Source organism: Mustelus asterias, chromosome 11, assembly GCF_964213995.1.
Source record: "Mustelus asterias chromosome 11, sMusAst1.hap1.1, whole genome shotgun sequence".
Taxonomy (NCBI): domain Eukaryota; kingdom Metazoa; phylum Chordata; class Chondrichthyes; order Carcharhiniformes; family Triakidae; genus Mustelus; species Mustelus asterias.
In genome coordinates, this window is record NC_135811.1 from 92,811,032 (window position 1) to 92,838,304 (window position 27,273).

Sequence of the window (27,273 nt, forward strand, 5' to 3'; positions counted from 1 at the left end):
AATATACAATACAATTTCTTATTTCAAACTGCTTTCATTGTAGATTTTATACAACCATTAAATGCATTTAATTAGACTGGGGGCAGATGAAATGCTTCTGCTGATAGCAGGGTAATATCTCAGGATAGAATCAAATTCAGATCCAACTGATCATTTCTTGATGACAATGTACTTGCGAAGCATAAAAGGTCATCTTGATAAATATAGTTATTGCTGTTTGGAGGGATTTTGAAATTGCGTCAGAATCTGACCTTAAAGTGCGATTTGACATTGGTGGAATTACAATGAAATATAAAATGGAAGACATTTTAATATACAGTCCTGTCATTCTTTAGCTTAATAACCAAATGAGTTTACCCAGAAGCACCAAAAGCCTTTTATACTTGTCGGGTTGTGATTAAAGCACAGTTTGATTAATTGATGGAAAGAAATATGGGTGACAGATTCATAAGAAAATTGAAATGCCAAGACAAACATCAATCCTCACAACTGCAGCTATTCATACTCTTGCCTCTGAATGACAAGGTTCCGGGTTCATGGCCCACAGCAGAGACCGAGGCTGATACTTCAGTGCTCTACTGAAAGAGTTTTGATTTGATTTGATTTATTATTGTCACATGTATTAGTGTACAGTGAAAAGTATTGTTTCTTGCAGGGGTTATACAGACAAAGCATACCGCACATAGAGAAGGAAAGGAGAGAGTGCAGAATGTAGTGTTACAGTCATAGCTAGGGTGTAGAGAAAGATCAACTTAATATAAGATAGCTCCATTCAAAAGTCTGATGGCAACAGGGAAGAAGCTGTTCTTGTGTCGGTTGGTACGTGTTGTCAGACTTTTGTCTCTTTTTCCCAATGGAAGTGGAAGAGAGTATGTCCGGGTGTGTGAGGTCCTTGATTATGCTGGCTGCTTTCCCACAGCAGTGGGAAGTCTAGAGAGTGTCAATGGATGGGAGGCTGGTTTGAGTGATGGACTGGGCTTCATTCATGACTTTTGTAGTTTCTTGAGGTCTTGGACAGAGCAGGAGCCATACCAAGCTGCGATACAACCAGAAAGAATGCTGCAATGTCAGAGCTGTCAGCTTTCAGATGAGAAGTTAAATGGAAGCTACATCTTGCCTGGCTGAATGAACATAAAAAGTTCCATGGCACAATTTAAAAGATCAGAGTGCATAGTGGCACAATGAGTAGCACTGGCGCCTCACAACGCTAGGGACCCGGGTTCTTTCCTGGCCTTGGGTGACTGACTGTGTGCAGTTTGCACATTCTCCCTGTGTCTGCATGGGTTTCCTCCGGCTGCTCCAGTTTTAGAACATAGAAACATAGAACATAGAAAAAATACAGCACAAACAGACCCTTCAGCCCGGTCATGTCCCTACCTACCTAGGCTTATATATAGGCTTACCTATAACCCTCAATCCTATTAAGTTCCATGTACTCATCCAGAAGTCTCTTAAAAGATCCTATTGAGTTTGCCTCCACCACCACTGACGGCAGCCGATTCCACTCACCCACCACCCTCTGAGTGAAAAACTTACCCCTGACATCTCCTCTGTACCTACTCCTCAGCACCTTAAACCTGGTGTCCTCTCGTAGCAGCCATTTCAGCCCTGGGAAAAAGCCTCCGAGAATCCACCCGATCTATACCTCTCAACATTTTGTACACCTCTATCAGGTCACCTCTCATCCTTCATCTCTCCAAGGAGAAAAGACCGAGATCCCTCAACCTATCCTCATAAGGCATTCCAACCAATCCAGGCAACATCCTTGTAAATCTTCTCTGCGCCCTTTCAATAATTTCCACATCCCTCCTGTAATGAGGCGACCAGAACTGAGCACAGTACTCTAAGTGGGTCTGACGAGGGTCTTATAAAGCTGCATCATTATCTCCCGACTCCTAAACTCAATCCCTCGATTGATGAAGGCCAGCACACCATACGCCTTCTTAACCACCTCCTCTACCTGCGAGGCCGATTTAAGAGTCCTATGGACCTGGACCCCAAGGTCCTTCTGATCCTCTACACTGCTAAGAGTCTTACCCTTGATATTATACTCCTTCATCCCACTTCAATGGACCACTACACATTTATCCGGGTTGAAGTCCATCTGCCACTTCTCCGCCCACTCTTGCATCCTATCTATGTCACGCTGCAGCTTCTGACATCCCTCCAAACTATCCACAACACCACCAACCTTCGTGTCGTCGGTAAACTTACCAACCCATCCCTCCACTTCCTCATCCAGGTCATTTATGAAAATGACAAACATCAAGGGTCCCAGAACAGATCCCTGGAGCACTCCACTGGTGACCGACCTCCATTCAGAAAAAGACCCCTCTACAACCACTCTCTGCCTTCTGCAGGCAAGCCAGTTCTGGATCCACAAGGCAACAGCCCCTTGGATCCCATGCCCTCTCACTTTCTCGAACACTCCCACACTCCCAAGCTGTGCTGGTTAGGTGGATTGGCCATGCTAAATTGTCATTTAGTGCAAGAGGGATTAGCAGGGTAAATATGTGGGGTTATGGGGATAGGGCCTGGATGGGATTGTTGTCAGCGCAGGCTCAATGGGCCAAATGGCCTCCTTCTGCACTGTAAGGATTCTTTGAGGGAATCCTAGGGACAGTTGTACCTAGGATTCTTGTCAATATTTATACCTGAGTCAACATCACAAAAATCAGATCATTATCGTACTGCTGTTTGTGGACAAACTAGCTTGCAACAAGAACTACGCTTCAAAAGTACTTCATTAGCTGTAAAGCACTTTGAGAAATCCACTGGTGCTATATAAATGCAAGTCTTCTTTCTTTCACAATAGGGAGCTACAATCAGGCTGGATGAACAAACAGGCACAGTTGTTGTTGCAAGGATCATGCGGGGTGGGGCCGCAGATCGGAGTGGTAAGTGCCCTTTATGCTGATATGGTGACTACTTTTCTCCCTGAGAAAGCATGCTTGTTACGGAATCACAGAAATAGTACTGAAGGTGGCTATTCGGCCCATCTTGCCTCTGCCAGGCCTTTGAAAGAGCTATCCCATTAGTTTCACTTGATTTTACAGTCATAGGCCTGAACCCTACCACCTCGTCTGCCCCGGAATTGGAAATCTCTATTGGCCTTGGGCGGGATTTTACAATCTCGCCCGAGCGATGCTGTAAAATCCCGCCCATAGAATCATAGAAGTCTACAGCACAGTAAAAGGCCCTTTGGCCCATTGCGTCTGTGCCAGTCAAAGTCAGGCCAACTAAGTATTCTGGATGAACATTTTCCAGCACTCGGCCTGTCACCTTGTCTGCCTTGGCATCACAAGTGCCCATCTAAATGCTTCTTACATATTATGAGGATCTCTGCCTCCACCACTCTTTCAAGCAGTGAGTTCCAAACTCCAACCACCCTCTGTTTTTCCTCACATCCCTTCTAAACCTCCTGCCTCTTACTTTAAATCTATGCTCCCGTCATTGATCCCTCCACAAAGGGAAGAAGTTTCTTCCTATCCACTCTATCTGTGTCCCTCATAATTTTATACATCTTGATCATGCCCTCTTCAGTCTCCTCCGCTCCAAGGAAAACAACCCCAGTCTATGCAATTTCTCTTCGTAACTTAACCTCTCCAGCCAGGCAACATCCTGGCAAATCTCCTCTGCACCCTTTCCAGTGCTATTGCATCCCTTCTATAGTGTAGATTCCAGAACTGCACTCTGGCTGCAGCCTAACCAACATTTGATATAATTCCAACATAACCTCCCTGCCCTTAAACCCAACGCCTTGGCAAATAAGAGCAAGTATACCATATGCCTTCTTAACCACTTTATCCAGATGGCCTGCTACCTTAAGGAACTGGTGGCACGGTGGCACAGTGGTTAGCACTGCTGCCTCACAGCGCCAGGCACCCCGGGTTCGATTCCCAGCTTGGGTTACTGTTTATGTGGAGTCTGCACGTTCTCCCTGTGTCTGCATGGGTTTCCTCCGGGTGCTCCGGTTTCCTCCCACAGTCCAAAAGACGTGCTGGTTAGGGGAAGTTGGCCATGCTAAATTCTCTCTCAGTGTACCCGAACAGGTGCCGGAGTGTGGTGACTAGGGGATTTTCACAGTGACTTCATTGCAGTGTAAATGTAAGCCTACTTGTGACACTAATAAATAAAGTTTAAACTTTGGTGTACATGCACACCAGGGTCCCTCTGATCTTTGGTGATTCCCAGGATCCTGTCATTCCCTTGTCTTGTTTGTGCTGCCCAAGTGCATCACCAGATACGTATCCGGATTGAATTCCATTTGCCACTGATCAGCCTATCTGACCAGCCCATCTATATCCTCCTGTAATCTAAGGTTATCCTCCTCACTATTTACCACCCAACCAATTTTCATATCATCCTGACACTCAGCCAATTCTGGATCCAATCTGCCAATTTCCTTGGATCCCATGGGCTCTTGCCTTCTTTTTCAGTCTCCCATGTGGGTCCTTGTCGAGAGCCTTGCCGAAGTCCAAGAAGACTACGTCAAATGCATTGCCCTCATCTACACGCCTGGTCACCTCTTCAAAAAATTCAATCAAGTTGGTCAGACCTGACCTCGCTTAACAAATACCACACTGACTGTTCTTGATTAATCCCTGCCTCTCCAAATGCAGATTAATTCTGTTTCTCAGAATTGCTTCCAATAGTTTTTCCACCACTGAAGTTAGACTGACTGGCTTGCAGTTTCATGGTTTATCCCTTCCTCCCTTCTTGAATAATGGTACCACGCTGGCTGTCCTCCAGTCCTCCAGCATCTCTCCTGTCACCAGAGAAGAATTGAACATTATTGCCATCGCCCCTCTATTTTCTCCCTTGCCTCACTCAACAGCCTGGGATATATTTCATCCGGTCCTGGAGATTTATCTACTTTTAAGCATGCCAGATCCTCCTCCCTGTCTCATTTCTTTAATTGTATCACAGTCCTTCTCCCTATCCTTTCCCCATAGCTTTGCAAATTTTTTCCCTTCAAATATTTATTCAATTTTAAACATTCCAGTTGAGTGCTTTGTGTGACATTGGCAGCGCTGCTCTGTGATATTTTAATGGAAGATCTTGATTCTTTTATCCCCCATCGCCTCCCAGCATGAACTCTTCAGCCCTCAAGCAACTGCATGGCTTTCTCCACTGTAATTATACTACACCCTTGGTATAACTACAAAGAATGGAAGAAAAAGATTATTTGAGAGCTATTTCACCAGCTCCCTACTCATTTCTGCTACTTGTAGCAGCACCTAGGGGCAGCATGGTGACACAGTGATTCGCACTGCTGCCTCATAGCTCGAGGGAGCCAGGTTCAATTCCCGGCTTGGTTCACTCTCTGTGTGGAGTCTGCACGCTCTCCCCGTGTCTGTGTGGTTTTCCTCCGGGTGCTCCGATTTCCTCCCTCAGTCCGAAAGACGTGCTGGTTAGGTGCATTGGCCAATGCTAAATTCTCCCTCCCGAACAGGCACCAGAGTGTGGCGGCTAGGGGATTTTCACAGTAACTTCATTGCAGTGTTGATATAATCCTACTTGTGACAAGTAAATAAACTTTAACTTAAAACTTGTAAGCTTTCTGACAGAAATGACAAGAGACATAAAATATGTCCACTCTCTTGAGGCCACTTGTATTCTAATAACATGCAAATCAAGGGAAATCTTCATCCAAAGTATTCACATCCGAGAAACATTGGACCTTAGGTACATGTGTGTGTTTCTGGGGGTTTCTATAACATGAGGCAGGGTTAGGGAAAAGGAGGGAGCTTTTTGAATTTAAAGGGCTCCATTGGCACACCAATTGGCATTCTTGCCAGCATGGGATTGGAGATGGTTTGCGTTTCATACATGCACAGTTTATGGAAGCAACTGGGCAGTCAAATCAACAGTTGCCTTCATTCAGATCAAATTTTGGTAGCCCAGTGGTGTGAAACTCAAAGGGTGCAGATTAGATCTGCTAAGGACAGGTCTGAACATTATGCAGGTGATGCACCCCTTTGCCTATGGTTCTGGGACACCTCCAGAGGTCCTTTTGAGGGAGGTAATGTGCCTTTTGGTGGAGGGCAAGTACCCTTTGGCTTTGTCAAAATTAGGTATGAATGTGCATAAAAAGTGCACAAACTCATTATTGTCAAGCTCATTGGCCCTGTCAAAATCAAATTTCAAAACTTTCCAAGCACCTGTAAAGAGGATCAGTCAAAAGTGTCAAGAGGAACTGTCAAACACAGCTGTCAAAGGGAACTGTTACAATGTCAAGGCATTTAAAAGTGCTGCTCTTTAAATCTTTGGAAAAAAAATCTGGAATGTTAAAAAAACATATCATTGCTTGCTATTTCACTGTTAACATAAGCCTGAGGGCTTCTATTACTGAATTAGTGCTGCATGGCAGATTTCACAACCATCATTTAGCACATTAGGGTGCCTACTCATCATTTGATTGACAGCGACAAGTGGTTACATACTCTTTGATATGTGACTATGAATTCCAATGCCTGAATGAAATGTTTGTTGTTATAAGTCTTTTTGTAGTTGATGGAATGTAAATGTAGCAAATGGCTGTTAATGAATGAGAGCACTTTTTTCAATACAATGAAGTCTACAATAAACACTTGGAACTTTGTCCCATCTCTGCATGGATCCCGAGTTCTGTCCATGTTGGATATTGGGTGAGTTGGCATGGGGTAGCTGTAAGGGCAAATCGTGGATGAATTGGCATGAGTTGGCATAGGGGATATAAAGGACTATGGGGCTTGGCACAGGCGATGGGTTGGCATGGAGGGTATGAGTAGCCATAGGGGCGGGACTTCTCCTGATTCAATGCACCTGACCTATGGACAAAAGTCCAGGGTTTAATTTCCTTTTGCAGTGCAGCATTTATCCATGTTTGGTTATAAGACCTGGGCTTTGGAAAACTAGTTAATTTTTGCAGCCCTTTAAATTCAAAAAGCTCCCTCCTTTTCCCTAACCGTGCCTCATGTTATAGAAACCCCCAGAAATACACACACATACCTAAGGTCCAATGTTTCTAGGATGTGAATACTTTGGATGAAGATTTCCCTTGATTTGAATGTTATTAGGTGACACTGTAATATTTGAAAGAGTATTTTTAGATCCAAAACTGCAAAATTTCAAAGGTTTATGTTCCTCCAAGGTTCATGTGCCTTCCTGAGGTGCTTACACTTGCAGGGGTAATCTCCAAATCAATGGCCCTATTTTACCATTTTGATTCGAAGTGCTGAGTGGACATGAATCTAGGAGTGTTTCGGATCCGACTTTTAGACCCATTCTCAGGCGCCCCCATACGCACTCTGCCTGAAAACAATATCAGCAATTCTGAATCGCGCTACAGAAGCCGGTGGACGGGGCTTATCGTGCCCAAAACCCCGCAGCTCCGATCGGCGCCTCCAATTGCGCATGCGCAGGAAGAAACAAGATAGAATGCGGCTCCCCTGCTACATCACTTCCAGGTCGGATAATGCCTCCCACTGGATCCCACAGACATTGCCCACCCCCACAACATTACTGACCCCCTTACCCCCCACCCCACCGCCACCCAGACCGATCGCGGGACCGTCCTCCCCTTTCCCCTCACTGATCACAGACAGAGTGGCAGCGGACACCCCCTTACCCCCCCCTTACCCCCCCCCCCACCCCACCAATCTCAAGCAGAGAGCCATTGAACCCACCACCCCCCTCCCACCGCCCCACCACCGATCTCAAGCAGAGAGCTGTCGGACACTCAGCCCTTATCTTCTCACTAACTGGAGCACCCGAATCGGACTTTTGTGGGACATGTCTGTTTAGCGTCGGCTCTGGATGGGCAAACGTGGTGGTAAAGGGGGAAGTGCCGGTAAGATTGGGCATGCAGCCCATTAAGTCAATTTAAATGAATGCAAATGGCCATCGCACCCGTTTCGGGCGCGGTCCCGATCTTAGCCATTTTTGGGTCTTGGTAAAGGGGGAACGGGCGCGGAGGTGGGCGCAAATCGTGTTACTCACCTCACGCCCGACTTTACCAGGTTTTGGCACCCGAAAACGGACGCAACATGATGGTAAAATCGGGCCCAATATTAAGGTGGCCATTTGTCTCTGTGAGGCCAGAGAACCAGTGCTGTTAAACTGTCTGACTGTAGAGTTGGGCCTAGCACTATCCTCACTTGATACTTACACACTGACAGCCACCCCAGCAATCATCTGATCGTAAGCATGACTGGAAACATAACTAGTTTCCTCCTCACTTGTCCAAGGCCATTGGAGCCCCATAACTTCTACCCCAAATAAGAACTCAGCAAAGGCCAAGGATTGAACTTTAACCTTTCTAGCTTGTGTTGCTCAGTTATATTTTCCTTCCAGAACTAAGCTACTCATGGGCAGCACAGCGATTAGCACTGCTGCCTCATAGCGCAAAGGATCGAGATTCGATTCCAGCCTTGGATTACTGTCTGTGCGGAGCTTGCACATTTTCCCCGTGTCTGCGTGGGTTTCTTCCGAGTGCTCCGGTTTCCTCCCACTGTCCAAAGATGTGCAGATTAGGTGGATTTCCCATGCTAAATTGCCCCTTGGTGTCCCAATATGTATAGATTGTCCCTTAGTGTCCCAAGATGTGTAGGTTAGGGAGATTAGTGGGGTAAATACGTGGGGTTACGGGAATGGGTGGCACGGTGGCACAATGGTTAGCACTGCTGTCTCACAGGACCAGGGACCCAAATTCAATTCCGGCCTCGGGTCACTGACTGTGTGGAGTTTGCACTTTCTTCCCGTGTCTGCATGGGTTTCCTCTGGCTGCTCCGGTTTCCTCCCACAGTCTAAAGATGTGCGGGTTAGGTTGATTGGCCATATTAAATTGACCCTAGAGTCAAGGGGATTCGCAGGGTAAATGTGCAGGGATGCGCGAATAGGGCCTGGGTGGGATTGTGGTCGGTACAGACTCGATGGGCCAAATGGCCTCCTTCTGTACTATAGGGATTCTATGAAACTATATACCAGATAGGGCCCGGCTGGGCTTCTCTGTCAGAGAGTCAGTGCAGACTTGATGGGCCAACTGGCCTCCTTCTGCATTGTAGGGATTCAATGATTTTATGGTGACCAAGTTATCACTCCTTTTAATTAGGCATTCCTTTATTAAGACGTGCAATTGTTTTGTCTGTGTTTCTGCAGGTTTAGTTCATGTCGGCGATGAACTAAGAGAGGTCAATGAAATCCCAGTTGAGCACAAGACACCAGAGGAGATCAGTCAGATTCTGGTATATAATTTATCTTTGTATACAAGCCTTTAATTAAGGTTTTGTTTTTGGATGTGATTTTTTTTTCTTTTGAGTAAGCATTAAGGAAAGGCGGTGGCATTATGCTATTATCACTGGACTAGTAGCCCAGAGACCCAAGGTAATGTTTTGGGGACCTGGGTTCAAATCCCACCAAGGCAGATGGTGAAATTTGAATTCAATACAAAATCTGGAATTAAAAGTCTAATGATGATCATGTCGACCATTGGTCAATTGTTGTCAAAATCCATCTGGTTCACGAATGTCCTTCAGGGAAGTCAATCTGTGGTCTTTGCTGGTCTGCCCTACATGTGACGCCAGACCCACAGCAATGTGGTTGATTCTTCACTGCCCTCTGCAAGTCACTCAGTTGAAGGGCAATTCTTAAATTATTTTATTAATTAAATACAGAACCAAGAAAGGTCGAGGGGCAGGATTTTCCAGCCTTTCCCGCTGATGGGATTTTCCAGACCCAGAAAAAGCGACCACCCACTGCGACAGGTTGCCCAGCAGTGGGATGGATGAGCCACGCAAAATGCCACAGACGTCGGCGGGAGCGGAAGATCACGCTGGTGCCCAATGGGCGAGCCATCGGGAAAAATGCCATGCAGAGGCCAGAAAACCCTGTCCCATGTTTGTGTAGCAATTGCCAACATGGACCCTATGATTACTATGAGGTGTTTTAACCTTTCTAATAGCTACTTAGCTAGAGATTCAGACCTCAAATTTGACCAACTTTTATTCACAGTCATGCATGTATTGACTTCCTTAACTGTTAGGTCGATACTCAATGAAGAAGCTTGACAATCTTAAACTTTTCTCTTTGAACTAATAGCCCAAGAAATATAGTCCTTTTATCAGATTATGAGGAACTGCGATCAATCGATTGAGAGAGTGCATGTGGAGAAAACCAGTTGTGCTGCTTTTCCCTGATTGGCACTGCAGAGCAAAGCAATTGCACAACAGCCAGGCAGAAGAATGATAAACCAGCTGTACGAAGCTTTAACATGTAAATCTGACATGAAAAGATTTCAAAGCTTAAATGAAAGACTAGAATTGAATATACAAATTTACGTGATAGATTACTTACCAATAACATTGAAAATTACTGTAGCTATGAATATTTAAATTCCTTATTGCAAATTCCTTTTCCATCAAATTGACAGAGGCTTCAGTATATTTTTATGTGCTAATCTCTTCACCTGAATTTACAAAGATAAGAATTTGGTGTTGATGAAATAACTGTTAATAATGTCACATTCATAAGAGTAGAATGTTATAAATTATAGAACCGTAGGATGGTTACAGCATAGAAGGAGGCTGTTCGGTCCATCATGTCTATGCCAGTTCTCTGCAAGACAATCTCATCTGGTTCCACTCTCCTGCCTTTTCCCATAATCTTGAATTTTTTTTCTCTTCAGATGATTATCCAATTCCTTCTTGAAATCCACAATTGAATCTTCCTCCACCACATCCTCCGTGCATTCCAGATCCTAACCATGCGCTGTATAAAAAAAAGCTTTTCCTCGTGTTGTCTTTGCTTCTTTTGCCCATTATCTTAAATCAATCTCCTTTGCCTCTCAACCTTTCTGCCAACGGGAAGAATTTCTTCCTATCTAATCTGTCTAGACCACCTCATGATTTTGAACATCTCCATCAAATCTCCTTTTGATCTTAATTCCCTTCTCCAAGAAGAACAGTCCTGTTTCTCCAATCCATTAACGTAACTGAAGTTCGTCTGACCCGGGACCATTCTTATGCATCTTTTCTGTACCTTCTCTCGTGCCCTCACATCAGCAAGTGTCAGGTGGATTCATGGTAAATGCATGGAGTCACGGGAGTAGGGCCTGGGATTGTGGTCGACCTTATGGGCCGAATGGTCTCCTTCTGTACTGTAGGATTCTATGATTCTATATTGTCTTATTTCTAACAGCATCAAAAAAGAGAAGCTGGAGTCCTTTGTAAAATCTTGAATGAGACCTAACTTTAACCCCAAATGGATGAGACATTTACCAAAGCTGTGAGCTCCATCTATGAGTAAAGAAAAGTTTCCACCGGTACAGTAATGGTTTGACATTTTTGCATTGTACCTGCGCAGGCTCAGTGCCAGGGTTCAATAACCTTAAAGCTAATCCCAGGAGTGAAAGAAGAAGATCAACTTAATGAAAGCAAGGTAAGGAGAGTTTGTGATTCATACACTTGCTGAAGTAGAAATAACAGATACTGTGTTTATTAATCTGGTAGGTAATGCTGCAGTGTCAATAGCTGGACCAAAGCTTTTGAAAAAGATAATTGGAGCAGTGAAATGTCGCAAACACTCACCTTGAATGGGTGAATCATTGACTATTTGTCCAATGGCGAGAGGGGAAGGAAAAGTAAAAAAGATGATTTAATGGTGGTTTTCTAGATAAGAAAGGGGATTTACAAAGTTGATCCGGATACATTGTTAGCCGTGAGGAGTGATAATTCAAATACCAAGTGATAGAAGTGAAATATCGGTAACTATGTCATCAAAAGGGCAATAAATATGGAATATGTTACCTGGAAAGAAGTGGATTATTTTTAAGGTGATGTAATGGTTTATTGGAGAAATGAGGTTTGAGCGGTGTGGTCAGAAGGAGAGCAAATAGGGTTTAAATTATCGAAAGTGGATGGTATCTGTTGGGCCTAATATTTCCTTTAAAAAAGTTCTTATTAGGCTAGGTGGATTGGCCGTGCAAAATTGCTTCTTAGTGTCCAAAGATGTGTAGGTTAGGGGCATTAGCAGGGTAAATAAAGTGGGGTTACGGGGATTGGGCCTGGGTGGGATTGTTGACAGTGCAGGCTCAATGGGCTGAATGGCCTCCTTCTGCACTGTAGGGATTCTGTGATTCTATGATTATGTTCTCAGAATAATTGGTGCCTTTCAAAAAATGTCGCTAAGATACTTGGCACCTTCCTCTAGCAAAAGAATTGGCCCAACCATTGGCCTTAGTCTTGGAATCCTATTCTTAACGTTCATCAACCTGCACCCTTGATGTATTCCACCTGGCCTGGCAGGTCGAATCCTGATTCATCCCTTTCTGACAGAGATAATACTGCATCCCGCTTTCAATTTGCTCGCTGTTCTTCAAAAATTCTTCACAGTCTCACTTAGCCTTCTGACAGTCCAAAACACTCGAACGCAATTTGATTTCTAATCATACGGCATGAAATTCTATCATTAACGCTGATAAGTGCATCTTTAGAAAGTGGAGCTCCATACGTTCTTTCTGTCTCCTCACTCCACCTCCCGCTGAAGATCAAGCTTAGAATTTTGATGAATATCTTTCCCATGTATTTTCCATTCTGATGTGCAGTTGCGAGTATTTTTCCAAAGATCGGGGCTGGAATTCTCTCCAAAAAATTCTAAGTGTCGAATTCACATGAAAACTGCAGTAATTCACTTTGGTATTTTTCAGTGGGAGTTCAGAGAAGAATCTCCCACACTCCGTGCACAGCAGAGATCATTAGTGGTACATCATTAAAAAGCAGCGAGCGGGGTCTATTCCTGTTGGAGAGGCCGGCAGCACAGTGCTGAGTGGGCCACTGTGCAAGCGCTGATCTGTCAGTGCTGAGATCGGCGCATGCGCAGTAGCCCCGCACTGCCGGCCTCCTGATTGCTGGCTAGCTCAATCGCTGGCCAGCCCCGCGATCTCGCAATGCCTGCCCTCCCCCACCACCCCCCCACCTCCTCCCCCACCCCCACAGCCGAATCGCTGGCCCCCCCGACCATTCCCGGGCCAGCACTGAACCCCCACATCCCAGCCCACACCAATTTCCAGCCACCCCACCCCTCCTCCCCCCTGATTCCCCCCCTGTAGCCCCAACTCACCCAGTAGGCTGACCCCCTCACCACCTCCCCCCCCCAATCCGCCCTGATCGCTGGCCTCCCTCCGTCCCCCACCAATCCTGTCTGCAGAGTGGCAGCGGGACCCCGCCACGCCCATCGAGTGGCCCACGAGACCCTCACCCCCCACCCAGACCCCGCCACCCCATTGGCAGTGCCATGGTGACCCCTGGGTATTGGCACTTTGCCCCTTGGGCAGTGCCAGGGGGCCCAGGCTGGTACTGTCAAGGTGCCAATGCCCTGGGGGCATCCCCTCCTCTGCCGCCCGATCCTCTGGGGGGCCCCAATTGCCCCCCCCCCCTTCATTCCAGCCGTGTCGGATCGCTCATTCCCCGTTAGTGGGGAGCTATTGTAATCCCCACTGGAGTGAATTACCCTGGCGGGGTGGGAGATGCTAGCGGGCCCGGAGGCTTCAGTCCCGGGCCCACTAATTGTATTTAAATTATATTAAAATGACCATTTAAATGACCTTTGCGCTTCCCCGCTGACTTCCAGTGCGGATGTGACTCTGCCAGAAATCCGGAGCCGGGAAACACTATCGGGGTGGGAACACATGCATGAACCCCGCAAACCAGTCAATGCAAGAATCTCCCAGCCTGCTGCACTAAAAAGTTTACAAAGTGGGATGGGAGAATCGCCCACTGGGTTTTTGGGGTCCCACTGCTTTCCTCCCAGGAATTTTGGTGATTATCTCTCTGTTGTACCATAACTACTCCGTGACTGATATCAAGTTTTATCTCCACTGGCCTGTTGAAAACTTGGCTTTCTGGGCCACAGTAAGATCGCTGCTCCTGATCGCATCTCTCTTTGTCTCAAAATGTATGCTTCTGATATCATCCCAGTTCTACACCATCTCTTCAGTCTCTTACTGTCACGCCTAGCTTTCCTATAGTATCCATTTTGTGGTTGGCAACTCATCCTGAGATTCTTTTTCCATTAACCCAGGAGTGTCGTCACTTTCATTTTATTCCTTAGACCGTAAGACATAGGAGCAAAAGTAAGCCATTCAGCCCATCGCGTCTGCTCCACCATTCAATGAAATCATGACTGACCTGATGTGATAATCTCCATTCCACTTTCCCATTTTATCTCCATAACCCTCAGTTCCCTTGCTGGTTAAAAAATCTGTCTATCTCAGTCTTCAACATCCTTAATATAGCCCACTAGAATCATAAATTCCTACAGTGCAGAAGGTGGCCATTTGGCCCATCGAGCCTGCAGCGACAAGCCAGGACCTATCCATATAACCCCACGTATTTACCCTGCTAATCCAACTGACACTAGGGTCAATTTAGCATGGCCAATCAACCTAGCCCACACATCTTTGGAGATTCACTATCTTCTGAGAAAATAAATTCCTCCTCATTCCTATCTTAAATGGGCGACCCCCTTACTCTGAGATTATGCCCTCTGGTCCTAGACTCTCCCACAATGGGGAATAAAGACTGGAATTTTCCCGTTTCGCCCTCCACGGGAATTGGAGCAGGTGGACAATGGAAAGGTCCAGTGACCACATAGAAACATAGAAGATAGGAGCAGGAGGAGGCGATTCAGCCCCTCGAGCCTGCTCCGCCATTCATCACGATCATGGCTGATCGTTCAACTCAATAGCCTAATCCTGCTTTTTCCCCATAGCCTTTGATCCCATTCGCCCTAAGTGCTAGATCCAGCCGCCTCTTGAATACATTCAATGTTTTGGCATCAACTACTTCCTGTGGTAATGAATTCCACAGGCTCACCACTCTTTAGGTGAAGAAATGTCTCCACCTCAGGTGGGATTTTACAATTTCAGGATGAGCGAGGCTGTATAATCCCTCCCCAACCTCTCAGCATCTACCCTACCTCCTTCATTGAAATGAGCAATTCAACTCACAACTCAAGCGTATCTATTTTCTTTGCAGTTAATTCCAGTCACCAGCTTTCTCTAGACTGAACACACTGAAGGTGTACAATCAGTAATCGTTTTCTCGGTGCAGTGGCCAATGTCTCAGTAACTCAATTTTGAACTCCTCTGTGCTTTTAAAAGGGATGATGATTTTTTAATTTCTCTCAAGCCTACATAGATTCTTCATGTCTCAAATAAGTCCAACCAGAAGTTTAAAGCTCTTATTTACGTTGTTCTCACCTTTAGCTTCTATTATCATTGTTGATCTTATTCACCTCCCCCCGATCACACATGGTATTTTCCTATCTCCTCCTTTGCTAAGGCTGGCTTCAAAAGAAGTTTGATTGCTCTTTCACGCTATACATTTTTTTTCCTCCGCTAATCTGAACTTTCAATTGACCTCATCTCTTCAAGGCATGTAACATGCATTCATGTCTGAGGAAGCTGTTCTAAAGGCCTGCTAACCCTCCTGGGTTAGACTGCAAGAAAAATGCTTGTTATCTGATTGATGATCCCTTTCTTACCTTTTAGCCGCCAACCTCTCTCTCCATTTCAATCTCTTGTCTTTCTCCTATTCATTATTACGTTTAAAGGGCAACATGGAGGCACAGTGGTTAGCACTGCTGCCTCACAGTGCCGGGGACTCAGGTTCAATTCCAGCCTTGGGTAGCTGTCTGTATGGAATTTGTACCTTCTCCCTGTGTCTGCATGAGTTTCCTCCGGGTGCTCCAGTTTCCTTAGAAAATCCAAAGATGTGAGGGTTAGGTGGATTGGCCATGCTAAATTGCCCCCTCATGTCAGGGGGACCAGCAGGGTAAATGGCGTTATGGGGATAGGGCCTGGGTGGGATTATGGTGGGTGCAGATGTGATGGGCCAAATGGCCTCCTTCTGCACTGTAGGATTCTATAATTCTATATTTATGGTGACCCGGGTTCAATTCCAGCCTTGGGTAACTATCTATATTTCCTCCGGGTGCTCCGGTTTCCTCCCACAGTCCAAAGATGTACAGGTTAGGTGGATTGGCCATGCTAAATTGCCCCTTAGCATCCCAAAATGTGTAGATTGTGGGGATTAGGGTAAATAGCTGGAATTACGGGGATAGGGCCTGGGTGGGATGATCTGTCAGAGAGTCAGTGAAGACTCAATGGGCTGAATGGCCTCCTTCTGCACTGGGATTCTATGATTATGGCCCATACCCTGCCCAAATATTCCACTCTACACATAAACATGTGAAAATGATGGACAGAAGATCAGTAGATTCACTGAACCCATCCAACACTCACGAAGGCTGGAGCATCATACATCGACACTTCTTAATGTTTCCCCTCTCCAGCCCTGCAACCAAGAGGCAACTATAAAGAAATCAATAAGGGAAGAAAATAACCCAACACTTTTTCTCAGACTCTGTCAAGCAATTGGAGCCAAACCAGAACTTATTAACTGTTGATCTAATTACTTTTTCGATGATTCTATGCTTCCCTCAATTAAAAACTGCTCAATTTCCCTCTTGAAAGCAGTCAGAGATTCGGCACAAACTGTGTAAACCTGTAATGCACTTCAGAGGATCACCACTCTGTAGGAAATGAAAAACAGCCAAACGTTGAACCTGCTCTTCGTGTTCCAGACCATCAATCTTCATTATGTTCTCACTGCGTTGAAGCCAGGATGTAGTGCAGTCCCTAAGATTAGCACACTCTTTTCCACAACTTTAAAACTGTGGAATTTCTGACATTATTTTCTTCCTCCTTTAATCGTTAGGATTTTAAAACTCGAGCTTGAATTACTGCTTCTCGATTTGCTTTAGTTTTTTTTCAATATTGATGGTGTCCTGTGCTGCGGGCTTTGATACTTTACCTTAGTTTCTCAGTTAAATAAATGTCAATCTAGTACAGGCTGATGCTTATCTCTCCTTATCAGTCCATTCTAGCATTACAAATCTAATTGTTGACGAGCAACAAACCAATGGCAAGTAGTTGCGATCGTCCAAATTTTACTTATTTATTTATTAGTGTCACAAGTAGACTTACATTAACACTGCAATGAAGTTACTGTGAAAATTCCCTAGTCGCCACACTCCGGCACCTGCTCGGGTACACTGAGGGAGAATTTAGCGTGGCCAATGCACCCTAACCAGCATGTCTTTCCGGCTGTGGGAGGAAACCGGAGCACCCGGAGAAAACCCAGGCAGACACGGGGAGAACGTGCAAACTCCACACAGAAAGTGACCCAAGCCAGGAATTGAACTGGCGTTGTGAGGCAGCAGTGCTAGCCACCGTGCCACCCAAATTACTGCTTCTCGATTTGCTTTAGTTTTCTTTTTCAATATAGACGGTGTCCTGTGCTGCGGGCCGTGATACTTTACCTTAGTTTCTCAGTAAAATAAATGTCAATCTCATACAGGCTGATGCTTACCTCTCATTATCAGTAAGTGGAACGGTGGCACAGTGGTTAGCACTGCTGCTTCACGGTGCCAGGGATCTGGGTTCAATTCCCAGTTTGGGCCACTCTCTGTGTGGAGTTTGTACATTCTCCCTGTGTCTGTGTGGGTTTCCTCCGGGTGCTCCGGTTTCCTCCCACAGTCCAAAGATGTGTGGGTTAGGTTGATTGGCCATGCTAAATTGTCCCTTAGTGTCAGGGGGACTAACAGGGTAAATGGGGTTACGGGAATAGGGCCTGGATGGGATTGTGGCCAGTGCAGACTCGATGGGCCAAATGGCCTCCTTCTGCATTGTAGGGATTCTATGATTATCAGTCCATTCTAGCATTACAATTCTAATTGTTCACATGCTACACATCAAAGACAAGTAGTTGCAATTGTCTAAATGCTATCAAATCTAGTTTCTTTCAATCTATGAAGGTTTATCATGTATAGAACAAATGTGTTCAGGACCATGCAGCACTTGTAAGTTATTTTGCTTCTATCATCTTCAGATATAGGAGGACCATCTGCTTATTTGATAATTAACTGGAATGCAGAAGGAGTTTGTTATTATAATAATACACATTGCATGTTAATAATATTCATTAATGTCATTTTAAAACATTGCTGCCAGGATTTTGTATTCTGCTGAGTATCTCCATCATGCTCCATTATGGTCCTTGTTTCCGATTCCAGCATCCTTGATATTTTGCCTTTATCTATATACAAGCTATTTGGTTTTGTGCCCTGGGGTGAGTGGCCAGGAGAACAAGGGCTCTGATTAGCTTCATTCTTGTGTGAGACCAGACAGATTTTCTGTTGAAGTTAATCGCTAGTGTATATTTTCTAACATTATTAGTTGGGTGGCGTTCCACAAACTCTGTTTTGATTCTTGGTACCACTTGGTGGTTGTCCAACTGGGAAGGGGCTGACCAGTCCCAAAATGTCAAATTTTATGCTACGGCATTGTATTGTTGTCATAGCTACGAATGACCTAGCTGGTTCTGCAGTGTACAGCGAGCTCAGGCCTTGCTGTACCATGTTGAATGCTTCTGCTCTCTTGTATCTTGAACGTACGGCGGAAGGGAAGAGGTCAAATTCAGGCCATGGAAAGCAAACAGTGGTAAAAGACGTAGAGAAGGTGCAGGAAGTGAAAAACCAGAAGTCGATCCGTGTGTCAGTAATTCCTTAAATCGTTAGCTGTGGAGCTGAATTCTGCATTCGGTGAATTCAGTGGACTGAGCTTAAGTTTTGACTGGGGGTCAGATGTGTTCCTCGGCGAAAGGAGTTAGTTGAAAGCATCTGCATGAGGCTACGCAAGATAAAATTAATGCGAACCGAATTTATATCAAATAACATTAAAGTCGTAAGATAACTCTCTTGATTGTGAACAGAGATGTAAGAAGATTCAAGTATAGCAGCATTATAAGTTGATATTTTATACTTGGATTTTCAGAAAGCTTTTCACAAGGCTCCACGGCGACGATTAAGGGCTAAGGTAAGGAGGCACGGAATAGGAGGTAAAGTATGCTGCTGATTAAACAATAGGCTGAAAATTAGGATTATAAGACAGCCTTAAATGGGGGTCTTCAGGCTGGAAAGAGATTATTAATGAGACAACCCAGGGTTTGAGTCGGAGGCCTTACTTTTCTTAAACCTTTTAGGAAACAGGGCCAGTTGGTGGCGTATGCAGTTTAATACGGTTAACTGGCATGGGACAAGGAACCAAAAAATGATAGTAGGGGTTAAATGAAACAGTGGTGAGTCACGACACTCAGCAAAATGATCAAGGATTCATAGCATATAAGCATGAAAAACTGTCAACGGGGGGGGGAATAGTAAACAAATGTTGGATTCCTGTTGCTGAGTGGAAATTAAAATAGGTGATATTGTTTTTATAGGGTGTTAGATCCATCTAGGGCATTGTATGTTGTTCTGGTCACCTAATCATAGGAAGGACGTTACTCTTGACAGGGTACAAAGGTGAGAAATGAGTATCACTTCAGGTATCATAAAGTTAAGTAATCATTAAGGAACATGGGCTTCTTTGGCAAAATAAAACTCACTGAGGTGCCCTAATGGAAGTTTCCAAGGTCACAGTGCCTTGAATACCAGAGAACACAAGTTGAAAATGAATAAATAATGAAGTCAGACAACTCTTTTTCACTAAAAAGAATGACAGCTTTGCAGAATAGGTTACCTGGGAAAGCCACCGCAGTACTATTAGACAATTGGTTCTAAATTAGTCATTTCTTCCGTAGGTTCACGTGAGAGCCTTGTTTGACTATGACCCAAGTGAGGATAAAGCGATTCCCTGTAAGGAAGCAGGGTTACCTTTCAGGAAGGGGGACATACTTCAAGTCGTGAGCCAGGATGATTCCGTGTGGTGGCAAGCGAAGCGCGTGGGAGATGCAAACCTCCGGGCAGGCCTTATTCCATCAAAGAAATTTCAAGAAAAGTAAGTATTTGTTCTTACTAGCTTATAGGTCAAGGATGAGTTAGAAACCACCAATAGTAATCATAGAATCCTCCAATGAAGAAGGAGGCCATTTTGGCCCATCGAGTCTGCACTGACTACAATCTCACCCAGGTCCTATCCTCGTAACCCCATGTATTTACCCTCTTGATCCCCCTCTCATTAAGGGGCAATTTATCTTGGCCAATCCACCTAACCCACACATCTTTGGACTGTCGGAGGAAACCAGAGCACCCGGAGGAAACCCACGCAGACACGGGGAGAATGTGCAAACTCCACACAGACAGTGACCCAAGGCGGGATTTGAACCCGGGTCCCTGGCGCAGTGAGGCAGCAGTGCTAACCACTGTGCCACCGTGCCGCCTGTTAATGTCCAACTTACATTTCAAGTTAAGTGGCTAAGCAATAGAAATCCAGTGAAATGGCAAGTTGAAGAGTGAAGGCTGATTATCTCTCAATCTTAACTGCCTAAATTTGGTTTATTCTCGAATGACGAAAGTCCTGCTTCACCAACAATACAATGCAGATATTATCCAACTCACCTCAATTGTTCCTTCTCTTAACTAATACTGCACTGGAATTAAAGTTGAACATGCTCCAGGTAGCTTTAATTTACTTCATCTGGTGAATAATAAACGGAAATGATTCGCCTATAAAACATTGACATGTTAAATTTGTAACTGAAATTGATGTCTCAGGGCAATTGTAAATCTTAGATATTGTTTTTTCCACTCAGGCCTCACTTGTAAGATTATATTATAAGTGAATTATTTGGAAATACTGCGCAATTCTATATGCCTTTAGGATCAAAGAATGCAAAGGAGGCCATTCGGCCCATCAAGTCTGCACCAATTCCCGACGTGGCATCTTAACCAGGCCCAGTCTCCACACAATCCCCTTAACCCCACACATTTACCCTGCTAATCCCCTTAACCTGCACATCTTGGGATTGTGCCGAATTCGCGTAAAAATGGGAGTAACACCTGCTAGGTTTTTTTTAGCGAGATTTTCAAAATGAATCTCCCGCACTCTGAGAACTGTAGAGTGCCCGAGCGAGATTCATGTGAAAATTCGGGGGCAGGGCCTATTCTTGCTGAAGAGGCCGGCAGCATTGCGCTGAGTGAGCCACTGCGCATGCGCTGCTCGGTGAACACTGAGATCGCAGTGGCCCCGCACTGCCAACTTCCCGATCGCTAGCCAGCCCCGCGAACCCACATTGCTGGCCATGTGACCCCCCCCCCCCCCCCCCACCCCCTGATCGTTGGCCTCCTGGACCTTTCCCAATGTCCCTCACCCCACCCTCACCTGGATAGTCCCGATGTCCTCTATACCACCCCCCCAACCCCCAGCAGTCCCTACTTCCCCGGCAGCCCCATCCCCCACCACAATGGCCAGCGCTGATCAGCCCCTTCCATCCCTCTGCCACTGGTCCCAAGGGAAGAATGGCAGTGGGACCTCCCCCATCCCCACCGATCACCCCCCTGCATAGGCCCCGTCCCCCTCTGGCCTCACCCCTCTCTGGTCCCCGCCCGATGCCCAGTGGGCAGTGTCAAGATGCCCCCTGGACATTGTCACTTTGCCCCAGGCTGCTAATGCCCAGGGGTTGCCCCCCCTTATCCCTGACCTCCTGGGGGAGCCTTCATGGCCCCCCTTTCATTCTAGCAGGGTCAGGCCACCAGCTCCCCATTAGTGGGGAGCTATTGTAAACCCCGCTTGAGTGAACCACTCCTGGCGGGGGTGACGGGAAGGTTAGCGGGCCTGGAGACTTCAGTCCCGGACCTGCCAATGATATTAAAATCACGATTTAGATACTTGAATCAGCTCCGCACCAATTTCCAGTGCAAAGCTGACGATGCCAGAAGTGCGGGGCCTGGAGACACCTGGAGGTAATGGTGCACAGCGGGGAGCCCACTAAATGGCCTCTGCTGATGTCTCCCGGCCCGTTGCACTAGAATTGCCCCCTTTATGTTTAAAGTCTTTTCTTCGGAAATTCATTTGAGGGGCCTGTAAGTTCACAGTTTGATTAACTGCTCTGAGAGTTTACAAGACTGTCACGGGCATTAGGCCTCTGATCTTCGAGTAAGCGTTCTCCAAGGCGGCCTTCACGACACACGACAGCGCAGAGTCGCTGAGCAGAGAGTGATAGCCAAGTTCCGCACACATGAGGACGGCCTCAACCGGGATCTTGGGTTCATGTCACACTATCTGTAACCCCCACGACTTGCCTGGGCTTGCAAAATCTCACTAACTGTCCCGGCTGGAGACATTACACATCTCTTTAACCTGTGCTTAACCCTCTCTCCACTCACATTGTCTGTACCTTTAAGACTTGATTACCTGTAAAGACTCGCATTCCAACCATTATCTTGTAAATTGAGTTTGTGACTTTATATGCCCTGTTTGTGAACAGAACTCCCACTCACCTGACAAAGGAGCAGTGCTCCAAAAGCTAGTGGCTTTTGCTACCAAATAAACCTGTTGGACTTTAATCTGGTGTTGTGAGACTTCTTACTGTGCCTTGGCACAGGCTAGCACTCCCAGATTGACAGCCAGGTTGACGCCCCATGGGAGGGGTTCCCCTTATGTGTGTTAGGGAGGGCTGATGTCTGTGAGGGGGGAAGTGTGCCCTCTGGACTGCAGTGGTGGGTGGGGGGGCGGGGAGGGGTGCGGGGTGCTGCTCCAATGTTGCTGTTATTAGGGGGGGAGCTTGTGCTGTGGCAGGGGAGAGCACCCGGGCTTGTGAGAGAGGGGGGGGGGGAGTTAACATGTGCATGGTAGGGGTTATGGGTGAGCTGGGACCTTTCTATTTCTGTGCTGCTTGGGGCACCCTTTAAGGATGGCGCCCCGATCTCTGTGGAGTTGGCCTTGCCGGCTGTATCAGCACCGGCTCCACCCGAGTGATGGCGAAAACCATGCTGACTGATTTTTATTTCCCTCTGAGAGGCTTCTGATCTGGAGTAAAAGCTCAGCAGCGCAGCTCGAGAGTTACACACCGGGTTTCTGTCAGAACCTGACACTTTGAAAGAATATGGGAAAATTCCACCTTATGTTAACATGGAAGGTAAGAGGGGAGCCATTCAGGGTAGAGGGGCAGAGGCTGGCATGGAGGGTATGTGAGATCGTGAGGGTGGATGGGGAAATGAGGTCGAATGGGTTGGCAACAATGGGGTATAAGGGGTGTATGGGGGTGAGGGGATATAAGGTGTGAGGGCTTTTTTTTGCTTTACTGTCCTTTTTTTTAGACCAGGGACAAAGTTGTTGAGCACCAAGTGGGCCTTTCAAACAGCCTGCTTCGATAACCGGCAGCCCTGTGGCTGGCTCGGAACCTCGTTCCAACCGTGACAGGCTCGGCTCCACAGAATGAAAACCCGACTGTCCGGGGCGCTTTTTCCCCTCCCCCGAGTTGGGTTTGTGGGGGTCTGGAAGTTTCCTGACCCTGCGCTTCTGACTCCAAGAACAGAAGTTCAACCCCCATGTCATCCTGAGCTGTCTGACTCAATACCACACAGGAGGGTGTATTTCCAAATAAGCAATTGGAGAGTCCACACGTACATTTTATAGATAGACAATCACTGAACAGTAGATACACTGCTTCAGATATCTGAGCGCTTACAAACCCCAGTACTCAAAGATACCTTTCTTGTCGGTATAATTTGACAATCTTGGTAAAATGCCTTCTCTTTAAAAATCCTCTCTTTTACTTTCAGACGACTTGCCTACAGGCAGAAGAACGCTGTCTTGGAACAAGAGAAAAGCAGCAAAAGGTCTTCCTGTAAGGAGGCAGCAATTTACTTCTGTTTTGTTTTCTGCTGGGTATACTTACAATATCTAACACAGTCCAAAGAGCTATCTTGTGCAGGGCTGAGATGCTGTGGTTCCAGTACATCAATCCCAGCTGCTGACGCACGGTGGCACAGTGGTTAACTCCAGCAACCCGGGTTCGATTCCGGCCTCCGGTGACTGTTTGTGTGGAGTTTGCACGTTCTCCCCGTGTCTGCGTGGGTTTCCTCCGGGTGCTCCGGTTTCCTCCCACAGTCCAAAGATGTGCAGGTTAGGTGGGTTAGCCATGGGAAATGTGTGGGGTTACAGTGATAGGGCCTGGGTAAGATACTCTGTCGGAGAGTCGATGCAGACTTGATGGGCTGAATGGCCTCTATCTGTACTATAGAACATAGAACATAGAAAGCCACAGCACAAACAGGCCCTTCGGCCCACAAGTTGCGCCGATCACATCCCCACCTCTAGGCCTATCTATAGCCCTCAATCCCATTAAATCCCATGTACTCATCCAGAAGTCTCTTAAAAGACCCCAACGAGTGTGCCTCCACCACCACCGACGTCAGCCGATTCCACTCACCCACCACCCTCTGAGTGAAAAACTTACCCCTGACATCTCCTCTGTACCTACCCCCCAGCACCTTAAACCTGTGTCCTCTCGTAGCAACCATTTCAGCCCTTGGAAATAGCCTCTGGGAGTCTACCCTATCCAGACCTCTCAACATCTTGTAAACCTCTATCAGGTCACCTCTCATCCTTCGTCTCTCCAGGGAGAAGAGACCAAGCTCCCTCAACCTATCCTCATAAGGCATGCCCCCCAATCCAGGCAACATCCTTGTAAATCTCCTCTGCACCCTTTCAATGGCTTCAACATCTTTCCTGTAATGAGGTGACCAGAACTGCGCGCAGTACTCCAAGTGGGGTCTAACCAGGGTCCTATAAAGCTGCAGCATTATCTCCCGACTCCTAAACTCAATCCCTCGATTAATGAAGGCCAGTACGCCGTACGCCTTCTTGACCGCATCCTCCACTTGCGAGGCCGATTTAAGAGTCCTATGGACCCGGACAATAGATATTCTATTGTTCTAAGCAGCTGAATTGTCACGTTTGAGTCCCGGCAATGTCTTTGATGTAAGCACGTTTGCCTCATTTGGTCGAGCTCTTTGGGTCTCAGCTGGTCTGCTGGATGGGAATTAGTTGTTCCACTTGAGCGCCATTTTCTGAATTTTATGAGAATGGCAGAGTAGCAGTGATGCTGCTCCTGAGATCTACTTACCTCAGCGTGCTTACCTCAACACGTTGCTGCACATATCCTGTAAGGATGATAAAGGTAAGAACATAATCAAAACATTGTCAGAATTTTTATTTCAGAAAAGTTATACAAGACAAACATTAGTTTAAACTTGTTTTTAAAATCATAGAATCCCTGCAGTGCAGAAAGAGGCCATTTGGCCCATCAAGCCTGCACCGACACAATGCCACCCAGGCCCTATCCCCGTAACGCCAGGTATTTACCCTGCTAATCCCAATGACACTAAGGGACAATTTAGCATGGCCAATCCAGCCTAGCCCGCACATCTTTGGAGTGTGGGAGGAAACCAGAGCACCGGGAGGAAACCCACGAAAGACACGGAGAGAATGTACAAACTCCACACAGACAGTGAGCCGAGACCGGAATTGAACCTGAGTCCCTGGCGCTTTGAGGCAACAGTGCTTACCACTGTGCCACCGTGCCGCCTGTAAAAATATGGATGGAAACTACAAAGTTCCAAATAACCCTTATTTAGTACAAAGGCATTTTTCTAATATCTACCCAAACTTATTTATCCAGTTTCAAGATGAAAGTATTCCATTTATTCATAGCAGCCACCAGTTGACGCAATTCCAAATTTGATCAATCTATATTGTCAAGTTATTTTGCTGTAACTGCTGTCCAGAGTACACAGATATGGGAAATCTAAGGGCAATGACCTCCATCTCATTAGTGGCTGGGATTCTCCGGTGCCGCTGAATGGAATTTTGGATGAAACGCTAAATTCTCTGTTCTCACTTGCAGTGGGAGGTCACAGGTGAGATCAGAGATTCTCGCCCTAAATCATTGCATAGGATTGATTTCACAAACACAATATGAACAAACAAATTAGGAGCAGAAGTAGGCCATTTGGCCCTTCAAGCCTGATCCGCCATTCAATAAGACTATGGCTGATCTATTTGTGTTGAGTTCCACATACCCCATCTACCCTCGATAACCTTTGCTTCCCATGCCCAACAAGAATCTATCAACTCTGCCTTAAAAATATTCAGTGATCCCGCCTTCGGAGGTAGAGAGTTCCAAAGTCACACAACCCTCTGAGAGAAACAAATTCTCATCTTTGTCCCATGAGGGTGATTGAAGATTAATATAAAAGCTAACCTAGAAAGATTAAAAATACCGACAGTACCTCCACTGATTAAATGGTGAGCAGCCTAGACCAAGTCTCAATCCCGAGCTTCTGTTGAATTAGTCGATCTCAGTCAGTGGCAACTGAGAAACACAATTGATGCCATTGTCCTCAATTTAGGAATAAAAATACAACCAAGTCTGCCACTACTGTTACCCACCATTGCCCGAAGGGATTGGTTGTGGGCTTCAGGTGAGGACGGAATTGGATTCAGTTATGATAATTGCCATTGCTCATTCATAGAATCATCGAATCCCTACAGTACAGAAGGAATCCATTCGATTTATTGAGTCTGCACCAACTCTCTGACACATAATACCACCCAGGCACTATCCCCGTAGCCCCACTTATTTACCCTGCTAGCCCACACCTTGGTATACTAAAGGACAATTTAGCATTGCCTATCCACCTAACCTGTACATCTTTGGAGTGTGGGAGGAAACTGGAGAACCCGGAAGAAACCCATGCAGACACGGGGAGAATATGCAAACTCCACACGGACAGTCACCCGAGGCCGGAATCGAACCCGGGTCACTGGCGCTGTGAGGCAGCAGTGCTAGCCACTGTGCCACCATTGTTTCAGTGAGAATAGATCACTCATAAATATGATCAGCATTGGCAGCACCAAAACATAGTCCAGGTTTCTGTCTCCTCACTGATGGAGAATCGTCAGATTCATGTTGGAGGTCTGTAGAAATCAAGTGACTTTCAAGCGCTTAAAGTGGCCACTGTTGAGCCTTCATCACAATTCTGTTAGTGGAAGTCCCACCAGAAAAATTGCCGGCCAGAGGCCAGCAGCTACTCAGCCACCAGTGCCAGCTGGGGTGGTGGTAGCAGCTGGCAATGCACCCACTGAAGGTCCAGGAACATGGTGAGGCCCCAAACCAAAGCTGCGTGAGGTGGATTGGGTATCATAGATTGGGATCAGCGGGAAGTGGGGTGGTGGGATGGGGAGGGTGATGCAAGAGGTTCTAAGCATTCCCTCCTCTTTCCGCTGCCAGGACCCTCAATCAAACACTAAGTGCCCAACCGTGAGGAATCCCCCCACTGACAAATCCGACAGAACCTTCTGAGGGCATGGGAAAAGCATGTGGTCCTCGCCCCCTTCTAATCCCTGAGCAACCATTAACTAGCAGTGGGCTCAAGGATAATAGATTCCAG

At 46.3% G+C, this 27,273-nt stretch overlaps 1 protein-coding gene across 1 annotated transcript in view; it reads left to right on the plus strand.

Annotated features, from left to right (window-relative positions):
• Positions 1-27,273, plus strand: part of LOC144500971 (MAGUK p55 subfamily member 3-like) — a 114,615-nt gene that overhangs the window by 67,808 nt on the left and 19,534 nt on the right. Inside the window, exons 8-13 of the mRNA XM_078224470.1 lie at positions 2,816-2,897; positions 9,142-9,227; positions 11,344-11,418; positions 18,875-18,916; positions 19,680-19,876; positions 23,602-23,666. Coding sequence (XP_078080596.1) covers positions 2,816-2,897; positions 9,142-9,227; positions 11,344-11,418; positions 18,875-18,916; positions 19,680-19,876; positions 23,602-23,666 — 547 coding nt within the window. The remainder of the gene's footprint in view (positions 1-2,815; positions 2,898-9,141; positions 9,228-11,343; positions 11,419-18,874; positions 18,917-19,679; positions 19,877-23,601; positions 23,667-27,273) is intronic.